A 15,878-nucleotide genomic window follows, 5' to 3' on the forward strand; every position below is an offset into this window, starting at 1 on the left:
AATGCCTAGATTAGTGGTATATACACGCAAAATAATTATTCATAAGCCACAAACGAACTTTCGACAAGACTTTGTTTTCGATAAAATTGCAATGAAAATTTCTCCTGAATGTGACACTCACAGATGTTGGGCGCTATGTAGACGGGCCGTAGGCTTGAAATGGGGCCTGAATCTGAGCATAGTTCACTGGCTCAACAGGAGCGTGATTATATCTCATAAGATCTAACTGAAGCGTAAGTAAGATACTTACTTACGCTTCAGTAGTTTGGTGGACTGCTATGGAGAAAAAGTGCAACATAAGGACCGTACAACAGGTTTAGAGAACATGTTGTCTTGGTATAGGTGGAGCTGTGAGGACCACGCCCCCTAGGGCACTGGAGACTTTTCTAGATATCAGAGCCATTGCCATACAGATTAAATGTGAGGCAGCCACTGCGGCTATGAGACTTAAGGGAGAATAGATTGAGGATGGGAGCAGCTCATACCATCGCGGTATAATCGAGGGGACGTAAGGAAACCAGGAAGTAAGGGAAGAGTTTTCTGATCGGATACCTGAAATGAACCTTGAGCTCGAGTGCGGGGCACTGCTGCTAGCGGCTCCCTGATGGATTGACGGAACCCTAGTATTGCCATCTGGAAGATCATGTTACACGGATGGATCAAAGCTTGAAAACCCAGGGACTGAGATCTGTTTTAGACCATAATACGGTCCTGCAGGCGGAGATCCAGACGACCACGGAATGCGTGAAGTGGTGTGGTGCTAACGCGAGGACGTCGAGTGTGAACATCCATACCGACAGTAAAATTGCCATAAGGTCAATAACAACCAGGACGGTAAGGTCACGAACTGTCTTGCAGTGTAAGAAGGAGATTAACGCCTTCTCAGATTGAGAAAATCCGCATCGTTTGGGTACCGGACCATAACGGATTAAGGAGAAATGAATAGGCAGACGATTTCGCGATGAAGGCCAAAGGACTACCGTTAATAAACTTGGTTAACCCGAAGCCTTTCGAGTCGACGCAGTCCGAGTTAAGGGAGGGGGCATCGAACGCGCATGCAACATTGTGTAACAGCGAAACGATCGGTAGGACGGCGAAAATTCTATGGGGGATCCAGATCGTGAGAAGACGGGGATATTACTGCAAGGAAATAAGAAGGAGGTCAGAATAGCGATTGGTATTGTTACTTTATTTGCGTTTATCACGGGAGGTGATTTGGAGTTTAAAGGAGAGGGTGCTAAATGAGGTGGGGATCCCGTGATGAATATTGAATGGCCACCGTAGCGAAGAGGTTAGCATGTCCGCCTATGACGCTGAACGCCTGGGTTCGAATCCTGGCGAGACCACCAAAAAGAATTAGGCAAAAATTGCATTGCATGCTGTAATTTGAAATCGCAAAATTCGGATATAAGTGGCAGGGCAGCAGATCAGCTTTAAATAAGTGGCAGAGATTTGGGCAGAAGAACAAGCAGCAACACGTTAAGCGAAGATAAAAAGGTATTAGTTGCCCAAAAAGTAGTTGCGGATTTTTTAAAAGAAAGTAAATGCATTTTTAATAAAACTTGGAATGAACTTTAATCAAATATATGTTTTTTACATTTTTTTTCTAAAGCAAGCTAAAAGTAAGAGCTGATAACTGACAGAAGGACGAATGCAATTACAGAGTCAAAAGCTGTGAAAAAATTTGTCAACGCCGACTATATGAAAAATCCGCAATTACTTTTTGGGCAACCCAATATTTTGCTGGGCAGTTCCAACGGAAAGCAAACACAAGTTTGAGGCGGTTAGGGTTCGGGGGTGTATTGGCTACGCGGGACAGGATTTAATTCTTTAACTGCAGGCAGCTCCAAAAAACCGCAAACACAAGTCTGAGACGGTGAGCGTTTGGTGGTGCTGTTGGGCGGGAGGTAACCTATTTACTGCAGGCAGCCCCAGTAAAACGCAACCGCAAGTGCACAGCCAAAGAAACAAAATCTGGGGAAAAAATAACAAAATAACACAGGTAGACATGTGCCACTTAGAACGCAAGCTGGAAGATTACTTAATTGCGTTTCTGTCTAATGTTATCACAACAATTATTACATGAAGACTGTTCTCAGGAAAAAATGCCATCAACCACTTCATGATTCAACATCAAAAGAAATCATTCTTTTTGCCATTTTGTTTTCTGTTATGTATTGGGTTGCCCAAAAAGTAATTGCGGATTTTTCATATAGTCGGCGTTGACAAATTTTTTCACAGCTTGTGACTCTGAAATTGCATTTTTTCTTCTGTCAATTATCAGCTGTTACTTTTAGCTTGCTTTAGAAAAAAAGTGCAAAAAAAGTATATTTGATTAAAGTTGATTCTAATTTTTATTAAAAATGCATTTACTTTCTTTTAAAAATCCGCAATTACTTTTTGGGCAACCCAATGCAAAAATTTATGTACATTTCTTCCCCAATTTCGAACCCTGACGTTTTTGTTACATTTTGTGGGGAGCCAATAGACAAATCATTCTTTCACTCATTTTGTTTTTCTCCGTTTCACTTAATCATTAACCGATTTTGAATCTTGATTTCTTGAGCCTCTAGAGGGCACAATTCTCATCGGATTTGGCTGAAATTTTGCATGACGTTTTTTGTTATGACTTACAATAACTGTACAGAGTATGGTTTAAATCGGTCGATAACCTGATATAGCTGCCATATAATCCGATCTGGGATCTTGACTTCTTGAGCCTCTAGAGGGCGCAAATAATATCCGATTTGTCTGAAATTTTTTTATGAAGTGTTTTGCTATGGCTTTCAACAATTGTGCTAAGCATGTTTTCAATCGGTTTACAACCTGATATAGCTACCATATAAACCGATCTTGAATCTTGACTTCTTGAGCAACTATAGGGCAGAATTCTTATCCGATTTAGCTGAAATTTTGCATGACATGTTTTGTTATGACGGATAATGGAGGTTCACGAAAAATTCCCGAATAATTCCCGGATAATCGAGGCCCGACTGTATTTCTAAAAAAAATTTCGCTAGTAATTTATTTTTGCAGAAATTTTGTCTTTATTTTACTTCTACAGAATATTTTTTTTAAAATATAGAAAGTTTTTTCATTAATTTCTGTATGTAGAATAATATATACACACCGGTACTTGAACACTCAAATTAGCAAATGGTAATCCCAAAAATTAAAAAAAATCTCCATAGGCATTTAAACTCCAAAATTTCCCCATGCCTATCCTCATTACACTTTGCCCTTTACAGCTAGTGGGCATATTGCATTGTCATGCCATGCCACCCATACCTGTTCACTTAGCTGACAACAGAAAACCAGTTGACTTTTGCACAAGGTAAGTGGATGGACCTGTGTAAAGGTATTACATCCATACAGTGATGATGTTGATGTTTGTGTTACGAAATAGGTGTCTCGCCGCAAAATTCAACTTCAAAAGATGTGTCAATGTGTGTCAGTGGGTACTTGGAAGAAACGAAAAAAAAAAAACCGAAACAAGAAAAACAAACTCACCTGCATGCCTGTGGGACGTAAGTGCTCGTTCACCCAATTGCGAAAGGTATTCGCTTGAATCTCCACCCATAAGTCCTCGTTGCCTCGTATATTCATGCCCTTGGCGGCAGTGCCTTCGGGACTGCGAGCCACCAGGCCGGCATGTGTGATTTTTTGCGTTTCCGTTGTGCCGTCTGCATTGTGTTTGAGAAGGCCGGCATGGGTTATTTTGGCGCCCTTCAAATCTTTGACGTCCATGGTACCCACCATGGCGAAGGAGGTGTTGACGGAAAGCTCAAACGAAACTCAGGCACTGACTTGAAAACACTTGTTTGTTCCGTTTTAAAAATATATAAATATTTGAATTTTATTTACACAGAAATAGTATATGGGAAAATTTGCTTAGATTTTTACAGCAAACTTTAAGGTTTCTATAAAGAAAAAAAATTGAATAAAAAAATATGTTGTAGTTGATTTTATTTTTAGCTTTAGATCACTTCACTACAAAAACCCATTATGAATGGAATTTTTAACACTTTTTTTTTGTATATTTTTACAATTAACACTTTCATAGATTCACAATAGGTTCCACTGATATTCTTTAAATTTAATTTCTTTCTTTCTTAATTTAACATCAAAAAAATTTTTTTTGTTTTTTTTTTATTTTATTTTTTTTTTTTCTTTCATCTATTGATACTCCTTTTGTATTGTGTGATTTGTGTTGGTTTTTATCTTTGTTTCTTTATTTATTTTTTTTTTTGTTTTTTTTCCATCAACAGATTTCAATTTCGTTTTCGTGCTTACACATCGATCGTTTCATTCAGACTGAGGCTTCGAAGTAAAACAACAAATTCAGGTGGGTCTTTATGAAATTTTGCAATCGAATTCAACAATAACAACAACAACAACAACACATACTGCCGACTCTAATACCAATACCAGCAACGTAAAAAATGCCAATTCTACTCTACCTACAGTCTTTGGCCAAAAGCAGCAACAAACTCGCACACACAAAATATGTCAGTTTTAAATCACTAACCATCCAGTCCAGCCAAGCTTCCAAAACAGTGTTGCCGCTGTGTTATTTTTCGAACAGAAACCAAATTTCTAAAAAAAAAATTTAAGGTGACTTGGACTGCACTCATTGATATGTGAGAAGTTTTCCCCTGTTCCTTAGTGGAATGTTCAGTGGGCAAAATTTGCATTTGCAATGAAGGCAAAATATATAACATGGCTATGAGTTATAAAATGTACAGGGCGGCACAGCATGGATCATACAGTTCGAATTGTGTGGACGGTTACTTGGTTTGTATGCTAAAAACCAGAGATAAAATGCCACATTGCAATTTGTCATCATGTCTTCCCAAGTAGTCTCAGGAAGTTAAATACGAAAGAGGCTTGTATGAAATCTATATCAGATATTGGATTGTGGGTGAGTTTGGTTAGTTTACGTTGAATGGGTAGCTTACCAAAAAGGGAAGTTCATTAGAATTCTAGTTTAACCCAGGAAAAACTGTAAGTCTCCACATCATAGAGACCGTTTTTCTTTCATAGGAAAGAACAAGCAAGATCGTGCTAAGTTCGGCCGGGCCGAATCTTATATACCCTCCACCATGGATCGCATTTGTCGAGTTCTATGCGCTGTATCTCTTTTTAGGCAAACAAAGAATATTGAATAAGAGCTGTTATGCCATTGGAGCTATATCAAGTTATAGTTTGATTCGGACCATAAACGAAAGCCGAACATTGTAGAAGTCATTGTGTAATATTTCAGTTCATTCGGATAAGAATTGCGCCTTGTAGGGGCTCAAGAAGCAAAATCGGGAGATCAGTTTATAAGGGAGCTATGTCAAGCTATTGATGGATCCATGACTGTCGATAGTCATGGGAGAAGTCGTTGTACAACATTTCTGCCAAATCGGATGAGAATTGCGCCCTCTAGAGGCTCAAGAAGTCAAGATCCCAGGTCGGTTTGTATGGCAGCTATATCAGGTTATGTACGGACTAGCGCCATACCTAGCAAAGTTATTGGAAGACATAACAAAACATCTCTTGCAAAAATTTAGCCAAATCGGATGAGAATTGCGCCCTCTAGAGGCTCAAGAAGTCAAGATCCAAGATTGGTTTATAAAGCAGCTATACCAGATTATGCACCGATTTGAATCATACTTAATACAGTTTTTGGAAACCAAACCAAAACACTACGTGCAAAATTTCAGTCAAATCGGACGAAAATTGCGCCCTCTAGAGGCTCAAGAAGTCCAAACCCAAGATCGGTTTGTATGGCAGCTATATCAGGTTATGAACCGATTTGAACCATACTTAGAGCAGTTATTGGAAGCAATAACAAAACAGCTCATGCAAAATTTCAGGCAAATCGGATGAAAATTGCTACCTCTAGAGGTTCAAGAAGTCAAGACCCAAGATCGGTTTATATGGCAGCTATATCAGGTTACGAACCGATTTGAACCATACTTAGAGCAGTTATTGGAAGTGATACCAAAACAATACGTGCAAAATTTCAGTCAAATCGGACCAGAATTGCGCCCTCTAGAGGCTCAAGAAGTCAAGACCCAAGATCGGTATATAAGGCAGTTATTTCAAAACATGGACCGCTTTGGCCCATTTACAATTCCAACGGACCTACACTAATGAAAAGTATTTGTGCAAAATTTCAAGCGCCTAGCTTTACTCCTTCGAAAGTTTGCGTGCTTTCGACAGGCAGACGGACGGACGGACTGACTATCAAGAATATATAAACTTTATCAGCTGACCCGGGCCCGCTCCGCTACGCCTTCTTTTACTTTATATGGAGCAAAATTTTCCTTGGACTATTTATTTTCGACTTCGACAATTAAAGAGCTTTTAGTGAAATACCATGCTACGAAAATAGTATATCGCTTGACTAACAGTTTAACAATATAATTGCCTTTATCTTATACCCCATATGATCTTTATTGGTCTACGAATTTAAGTTTGGATTTAAGATGTACTCCATTCTTAAAATACTTTATTTTAGCCCGATATTCTCATGATGTCTGATTTAGGGGTGTTTTCTGGGATAGGCGGTCCCCCAGATACTTGGCTCTGAAAAATATCAGCATCGTGCTCTTCCCTCAAATACCATTTATTTAAACTCCATATTGCCATTGGTTTAATAGGAGTTATCAGATTCGTTTCCAAATCTCAAATACCTTTCATTTGAGCCACATATTGGCATGGTCGAAAACTTTTTACCCTTTGAGGTAAAAAATACATGGTCCTACACTTGGATATCAAATTCGTATTCTTCTCCCAAATACCTTTATTTGAGCCCCATATTGCTATGGTCAGTAAAAAATTGCTGTTGGTGGGGTATTTTGGGAAAGGGGTAGACCCCCAGAAAATTGGTCCCGAAAGTGGGTATTAATTCTTGCTCTAACCCCCAATACCTTTCATTTAAGCTCCACATTGACATGGTCGGTAAATATGCCCGATTCAGGGGTGTTTTGGGGATTGGGGTGGTCTCCCAAACACCAAGTCCTGAAAATATATCAGTAACGTGCTCTATTGTCATATATCTATATATCATTTATTTGTTTTCTAATCTCATTTAAACTCCTTATTGCAAAAGTCAGCAATTATGTCCGGTTTAGGGTATTGGCCCTAAAAACGACAAATATTTAGTTCCACTCTCTTTAACCAAATTGTCTTGATGAGCAAATACTTCCTACTTCGGGGTTGTTATGGTGGTGGGACGTCCCTTAGACAGTTGGTCCCTAATGTTGATATCAGATATGTGGTTTACTCCCAAATACCTTTAATTTGAGCCCCATAGGTCCATATTTGGCAAAGATGACCGGCTTGGGGTGTGTTTTGGGGATGGGCGGCCACTCAGTGAGTTGGCCTTGAAAATATATATCGGATTCGTGCTCGTGAGACTCATATAGCAATAGTCAGCAAATACTTCCTATTTGGGTGGTTTTATGGGAATGGGGTGGCCCCATAGACACTTTTCCCGAATATTGATATCAGATTTGTGCTTCACTTCCAAAGACCTTTTATTTGAGCCCTATATTGCTATGGTCGTAAATTTGTCCCCTTTGAGGGAGGTTTTTGGTAGAGGTCCCATATGTGGATATCAGATTCGAATTCTACACTCAAATACCTTTTATTTAAGCCCCATATTCCCATGGTCAGTAAATAAGTCCTCTTTGGGGGTGTTTTGGGGAAGGGGTGGATCCCCAGAAACGTGGTCCCACATTTGGATATCAGATTCGTATTCTACTCGCAAATACCTTTCATTTAAGTCCCATATTGCCATGGTCGATAAATAGGTACGATTTAGGGGTGTTTTGGGGGTTGTGGTGGTCCCCCTAACATTTGGTCCGACAATTGGATATGAGTTACATTTTCTTATCCTAAATACCTTTCATTTGAGTCCCATATTGTCGTGATTGGTCTAAATATATATGTTTGGAAGGTTTTAGGGTGGGGCGGCCCCCCTGGGTACCCCATCCGAAATTTGGATACCAAATTTAGTTAAATTGCACCACCCATCTTCGAGATCTGGGGTTTCTGAAAATCAGGGTAAGGGGGAGGGTCCGCTCCCCCTTCAGATATCAAAAAATGTAGTACCCCCATTTTCACTACGGGATCATTATGCACCATCTTTGAAAATTTCAAGAAAATCGGTTCAGTCGTTTCTGACGCTAAAAGGAATACACAAACAAACAAACCTACAAACAATCACAAATTGATTTTTATATATAAGATTGGGTCTCAGACGCATATTTCGAGGTGTTACAAAAAGAATGATGAAATTAGTATATTCCCATCCTATGGTGGAGGGCTTAAAAACGGGATATGAAGTGCATGCCTATCTGTATGCACATATATGTGTAGCAGACCGTCCCATTCTATAAGAGAAACATTATTTTTTGACAATAGATAAACTAAGGCACATCCTTAGCTTTTTTTGCTTTTGGTCCTAATAAGCGAAATACGAAATATCTTGACAAATTTGGAAATCGGACCACCAACGAAGATTCGGCAGCAGCAACAAATTTTCGAAATACTGAAGTGACCAATTTTAGGCGTCTGCCAAAAGGCGCCCAGACAACCTTTAAAATTTGGACACATCTCAGCTCTAACACCTCAGCTCTAACACCTCAGCTCCAACACCTCAGCTCTAACACTTCAGCTCTAACACCTCAGCTCTAACCAATTCAAATTGCAAAGAAATATCTCTGTCCGTTCTCACACGGCATATTTTGTACCAGATTTTTTCTTTTCTATCCCTCTGTGTGACGTGGCTATTGCAGTTAGGGAAATGTTTACCAGAAAATGGTCCAGGCCGTCTAAAACGGAAGTTGTTCGTTTCAGCAGCAGATACAAAATACTCACAACGGCAACTGTCTCCCTGGGGACAGAGAATGTTCTATTTATTGAAAGCGCAAAACACATGAATGTTATACGGGACAGGAAATTCCACTCCAAATCCAAAGAGCAAAAAAGGCAACTCTTGCCCTTTACATCTGCAAGAGAGCCATTGGTAGAAGTTTGAGATATAAATCGTGTTTCGTGCCCTGTCTGTACAGTGCATTTTATAGCCGTATAATTCTATATTGTGTTGTGGTCTGGTGGATAGCGCTTCAACAGTCCACCTACCGTTCAATACTCAGCCGTATTCAAAGGATGACATCACAGTCGCGCTTATGACGACACTTTCTGATGCACTGAATTTAATGCTACACCTAATGCCAACGGACATTGTGGCTAGACCTAATGCTGCAAGCACTGCTGTGAGGATAAGGAAGCATTCTCTTTGGTCATGCGTTAGCTACATAGACTTCTATACGAATGGTTTCAAACTAGACCATCAGGTGGATTTTGAGATGTACTTTGAAAAACTAGGGCTGGTCATATCGAGAAGGTTAGCCCACCACTGTAGTGTATATCAAGCTGGCAATTAAAGAAAGGCTGAGATGTGTACACATAAAAACAATTTTGAAAAACAACAACTTTGGTCGAAAAAACAACTACGAAAGTTGTTAATTTTTCTGCAACAATTTATTTCGAATCTCAACAACCCATAGTACAATTTTGTTGTTGATAGACACTGTTTGCAAGCCAATAATATATAACAACAACAATATATCCATAAACAAGCGCAAAAACCTATCTAACCAGCCAACGCAAGTACTTTGCTTCGGGTGGTGGTGGTTTTGTTTTCTTTGTCTCGTTCGGTTTACTGGGGCTCTCGGGCTTTTAACTGTCAATTAACTGTCAATCTCTCTACTTTTTCCCTTATAAACAAATTGTAATAATTTTTGTGCCGCAGAGGAGAAGGCGCATAGGTTAGCATGTCCGCCTATGACGCTGAACGCCTGGGTTCAAATCCTGGCGATACCATCAAAAAAATTTTTCAGCGATGGTTGATACACATTTCCCGGAAAATTGTCCAATGGACAACGTGGCGCCAAAAGAGGTTGTTACTGGTATGCATTCTTCGGTGGTTATTGGAGAAATTGTGTCTGAGCCGAAAATCCTTTGGGCGATAAGAAGTTTCGACTCCTTTAAGTCGACAGGCTTTGATGATTTATGATGGTTCCTTGGCTTAGGGAGATATACTCTGCTAGTATCACCGTGTGGATGGAGGAGGAGGGACACAATTTGTTGGATGGAGGGACACAATGGTCATTTTCATTCCAAAAGCAGGAAAACCCTACCACACGAAGGCGAAAGATTTTCGTTTTATTAGTCGTTTATCCTTTATGCTGAAGATTCTAGAGCGTTTGATAGAAACATATCTTAGGGCAAAGATCCCTGTAGATAGTCTGTCTCGGCAACAGCATGCATATAGTAAAGGCAAACCCACTGATATAACCCTTCACGACCTAGTCGTTTACATAGAGAGTTCTCTCTCTGTTAAAGAATATACAATGGTACCATTTCTGGCCATTGAAGGTGCTTTCAAAAATGTGAAACCCATGCCAATCATGAAGGAGCTGGAGTTTATAGGCATCAAATATATCTTAAGGGTGTTAATTAATAACTTTCTTACGGCAGACTTGAGATCTTTTCAGCAGGGGATACAAATCACCCACAGAGGCACCTGTCTCCTTAGAAGGAAAGAATGTTCTATTTAAAGAGGGATTTTTTAAGAGCTATAAGAAAGGTTCTCAAAAAAAAAAAAACACATAAAATTCAGAAAAATTCATGAAATCTTTATTTAAATCGATAGTACGGTCCATATAGTTTATTGTTTGAAGATTATTTCATGCAAATTTTGACCGTGACTACGTTTCAAATGGTCGAAATTTGGCATACTCTCTCCAATATTCCGGCCGTTATCTCACGAATAAATGTTTCAATGTCGTCTTCAAATGGGTCAATTGAAGCGGACTTGTCTGTTTAGACATGAGCTTTAACATAGCTCCACAAAAAATAGTCTTAAGGCGTTAAATCGCACGATCTAGGCGGTCAATTGATCGGTTCGGAACGTGAATGAAATGTTTACCGAATTTGACTCTCAAGAAGTGTATTGTTACGCGTGCTGTGTGGCATGTGGCACAGTCTTGTTGAAACCATATCATGCAAGACAAGCTCTTGCATTTGGGCAAAAAAAGTTGGATATCATCTCACGGTAGCGCCCACCATTTACAGTTACTTTACAACTCGCATAGCCTTTGAAGAAGTACGGTCCAATGATGCCACCAGCCCATGAACCGCACTAAACTGTGACTTTTTCTGTATGCACTGGTAGCTCTTGCAATGCTTTCGGCTGATCTTCAATCCAAAATCGAAAATTCTGCTTATTTACGTACCCATTGAGCCAAAAATGAGCATCGTCGTAAAATGGAAGAAGCGCGCGATGTAATTTCTTAACAGTGCACGCAATTTTGATAATAAAGTTCAATAATTTGCAAGCGTTATTCGTTTGTAAGACGATTCATGGTAAAACTATAGACCAAACTCAAGATGTTTAACAGTGAAAGAAAGTATGAAACGTGCGTGAGCTGTTTAAACCAGTGTTGCTAAAAATATAAAAAAATCACCCTTTAGAATATTAGAAATTTGTTGGACAGCTACTTCACATTCTGATGGCAACACTATGACTCTCGACCAACATCATACACACCATCATCTCTTACAATCAAAAAAAAAAAAAAAAAATAAACATCAAAACCCGCTTAAAAGGTACACAATTCAGATTCGCTGATGACGTCAGATTTAACAGATCATGTGCGGCTCTTAGTATTTGCTCACACACTCGTTTACTGCGGGTATGTGCGTAAGGGTGTGTGTGAGTGAGTTTAGCTATGGCGATTTCATTTTCAGCCATCAGATTTTTTTATTTGATTTATAAATCATTTTCGCCGTTTTGGTTTTCGCTCATTTTTAGGCATCAAAAGTAATAAAGAAAAACGAAACAAACAAACAACACGCTGACACTCACACACTTTACCTTGTCGCTCTCTCGGGCCTCTCTCTCTCTGTTTATGGCTCTTCTCGTGTGTTTTTGAGGAAAAAACGCCCGCAACTATAAAAAATTAACGTAGGTTTGCCTGAACTAAAATACTCTCTGTCTCTTCAGCACTGTTAAGTGTTTACATTCAAAGACTATTTTTGCACATGCGCAACACGTTCCATAGTCGATGAATGGGGTTTAACTAAACATGCACAGTGGTTGTTATTGAAGGGTGGAAAATAAATAGAAGCACGAAATCATTTTTTGAGAGCAACTTGTTTTACTAAATCTAATATCTTCCTACGCTTTTGGAATATTTTATCAAACATGTGACTTTGCATCCAGAGATATTAGTCTGCTGAAATCAGCAAACACTGTCTGCTGCCGTTAAATCAAAACTGTCTAAATTTTTAATTAAATAAATAAAATAAAATAAATTAAAATGTAACAAATTAAAATTAAGTAAAATAAAATAAAATAAAATGAAATGTAGTAAAATAAAATAAATTAAAATAAAATAAAAAGAAATAAAATAAATTAAAATGAAATAAAGTAAAATAAAATAAAATAAAATAAAACAAAATAAAATAAAATAAAATAAAATAAAATAAAATAAAATAAAATAAAATAAAATAAAATAAAATAAAATAAAATAAAATAAAATAAAATAAAATAAAATAAAATAAAATAAAATAAAATAAAATAAAATAAAATAAAATAAAATAAAATAAAATAAAATAAAATAAAATAAAATAAAATAAAATAAAATAAAATAAAATAAAATTAAAAAAAAGTAAAATAAAATAAAATAAAATAAAATAAAATAAAATAAAATAAAATAAAATAAAATAAAATAAAATAAAATAAAATAAAATAAAATAACATAACATAACATAACATAACATAACATAACATAACATAACATAACATAACATAACATAACATAAAATAAAATAAAATAAAATAAAAAAATAAAATAAAATGGATTAAAATAAAATAAAATAAAATAAAATAAAATAAATTTAAATAAAATAAAATAAAATAAAATAAAATAAAATAAAATAAAATAAAATAAAATAAAATAAAATAAAATAAAATAAAATAAAATAAAATAAAATAAAATAAAATAAAATAAAATAAAATAAAATAAAATAAAATAAAATAAAATAAAATAAAATAAAATAAAATAAAATAAAATAAAATAAAATAAAATATTATAAAACAAAGTAAATTAAGAGAAAATAAGATAAAATAAAATAAAATTAAATAAAAAAGGGTAATAAAATATCATAATATAAAATTAAACAAAATAAAATAAAGTATGATAAAATAAGAAAAAATAAATTAAAAAAAAAATTTCGTGTGTTTCTCTTTCTAGACAAGGCTTCATGGGCCATACATTGGTAGGTCGTACTTATATCTGCTCCTCCCAACGGTTCGATATAAGTACGACCTCTGGCCTTCCTATTTCATTGCAAAAATCTTCGATCATTGGCACGTCTCGCAAGAGAAACAAACGAAAAATTGTGAAATTAAATTATCTTCGCCCTACAGGCAAGAAAATCTTGAAAATGTAAAAAAAATAAAGGAGCAAATATGTTCCTGTAATAACTATGGTTGACAAATGACAACATTATTGCAAATGGGAGCTATATCTAATTCTGAACCGATTTCGATCAAACTTCTCAGATAAAGTGGTACTCATTGAGGAAAGCGTTGTACAAAATTTTGGCAATGCACTTGCAGAAGATCTTGGGGTGAAAATCTAATGACACCTATATCTAAATCTGGGTCGATTTTTATGAAATTCACCTGCAATAGCTATAGTCATAAGAAAATCCTTTCTGTAAAATTTCGAGAGAATCGGTTAAAAATTAGCACTTTCTTGCAATATTTCTCAAAATCGGACGAACATATTGAATATATGCGAGTTATACCTAAATCTGAAACTATTTCAGCAAACTTCTCATATACTGTGGCAGTCTTCGAGGAAAGCGTTTTGCAAAATTTTTGGCAAGCTGGGCCAGTAAATGCGTTTGCTGTGACTCTAGGAGTGAAAATCGGGCTATATGTGAGAGCTTTATCTAAATCTGAACCGATTTCCCTGAAATCCACCAGTAATGACGAGAGTCATTAGAAAATCCCTCCTGGCAAATTTCGAGAAAATCGGTTAAGAAAAAACCATTTTATAGCAGTATTACTGCAAATCGGACGAACATATATATGGGAGCTATATCCAAATCTGAACCGATTTTTTCCAATTCCAATAGGCTTCGTCTCTAGGCCGAAAAACACGCCCATACCATCGGCGTGTTTTTCGATAAAAATTGCGCCTTGTAGTTTGTACACAAATTAAGATGGACAGACGGACATAGCTAAATCGAATCAGAAATTGATCCTGAGTCGATCAGTATACATATCAATGGGTCTATCTCTCTTCCTGTCCCGTACCACAGGAGTGGTGTAGGGTATAAAAACAAAATAAACAGGTAAAAGCGTGCTAAGTTCGGCCGGGCCGAATCTTATATACCCTACACCATGGATATATATGTTAAGTTCTTTGAATCACTTTTTCAAATATATATGAAGCTATTGAACACTATTGACCGCACTTGTCATGTCGTACTTGTCATGCCGTACAAGTCAAATAAATACAATATATAACCTCCAACATTTCAAGCAACTTGAATAATAATTGCGCCCTTAAGAGGATCAGAAAGTCAAATTGGGAGATCGGTTTATATAGCAGATATATCAGGTTATGAACCGACTTAGATCATACATGGCACAATTGTTGGAAGTTATATGCAAAATTTCAGCCAAATTGGATAAGACTTACGCTGTCTAGGACTCAAGAAATCTAGTCGGGGGATCGGTTTATATGGCAGCTATATCAGGATATGAACTGATTTGGACCATACTTAACACTTGAAAGTCATAGCAAAACGATTTGTGCAAAATTTCAGCCAAATTGGTTAAAAATGGCGGCTTCCAGGGGCTCAAGAAGTCAAATCGAGAGATCGGTTTATATGGCGGCTATATCCGATTTTTAACAGATTTAAATCATACTTGGCACAGTTGTTGCAAGTCATGTCAAAATGATATATGCCAAACTTCAACCAACTTGGATAACAATTGCGCCCTCTAGAAGCTGAAGAAGTCTAATCGGGAGATCGGTATATATGATAGCTATATCAGGATATGAACTGATTTAAATCGTACTTGACACAGTTGTTGGAAGACATAGCAAAACGATATGTGCAAATTTTCAGCCAAATCGGAACTGCGGCCTCTAGAAGGTCAAGAAGTCTAATCAGGAGATCGATTATATGTCAGCTATATCCGGTTATGGACTAATTTAGACTAGGAGCTCCAAAAGTCAAGACACAAGATAGTTTTATATGGCAGCAATACCAAAACTTGGACCGACTTGGTCTATTTAAAGCCTGCTAAGTTCGGACGGGCCGAATATTGGAACCCATCACCATGGATTCTGCTAAAAATTTATAGAAAATAAATTTAGTTGAACGGCATAATTTTGCTCTACATACCAAACTTCTGCCAAATCAGCAAAAATTACAGCTTCTAGGAACCGAACAAGGATAATCGAGAGACCGGTTTACATGGGAGCTATATCTGGTTATAGCCCGGTTTGGACCGTACTTAGCATAGTTGTTGGAAGTCATAACAGAACACAATATGCAAAATTTCAGCCAAATCGGTTAAAAATGGCGGCTTCCAGGGGATCAAGAAGTCAAATCGAGAGATCGGTTTATATAGGAGCTATATTATGTTATTGACTGATGTAGACCGTAGTTGGCGCAGTTGTTGGAAGTTATTAGGGAACACTGTTTGCAAAATTGCAGCCAAATCGCACAAAAATTACGGCTTTCAAGGGCTCAGAAAGTCAAATCGGGAGATCGGTTTATATGGGAGC

General features: G+C 37.1%; 1 protein-coding gene across 4 annotated transcripts in view; it reads right to left on the minus strand.

The window, feature by feature from the left end:
• Nucleotides 1–15,878, minus strand: part of LOC106088583 (filamin-C) — a 231,617-nt gene that overhangs the window by 178,644 nt on the left and 37,095 nt on the right. For 3 of the 4 annotated variants that reach the window (XM_013254171.2, XM_013254168.2, XM_013254173.2), the window contains exon 2: nt 3,511–3,920. In XM_013254171.2, the coding sequence (XP_013109625.2) occupies nt 3,511–3,759 (249 nt within the window). In that variant the 5' untranslated portion in view covers nt 3,760–3,920. Of the gene's footprint in view, nt 1–3,510; nt 3,921–4,046; nt 4,145–15,878 lie in introns of those variants that run through there. The other variant, XM_013254169.2, reaches the window with a different exon arrangement.

The sequence above is a fragment of the Stomoxys calcitrans genome, chromosome 5, assembly GCF_963082655.1.
Source record: "Stomoxys calcitrans chromosome 5, idStoCalc2.1, whole genome shotgun sequence".
NCBI lineage: Eukaryota > Metazoa > Arthropoda > Insecta > Diptera > Muscidae > Stomoxys > Stomoxys calcitrans.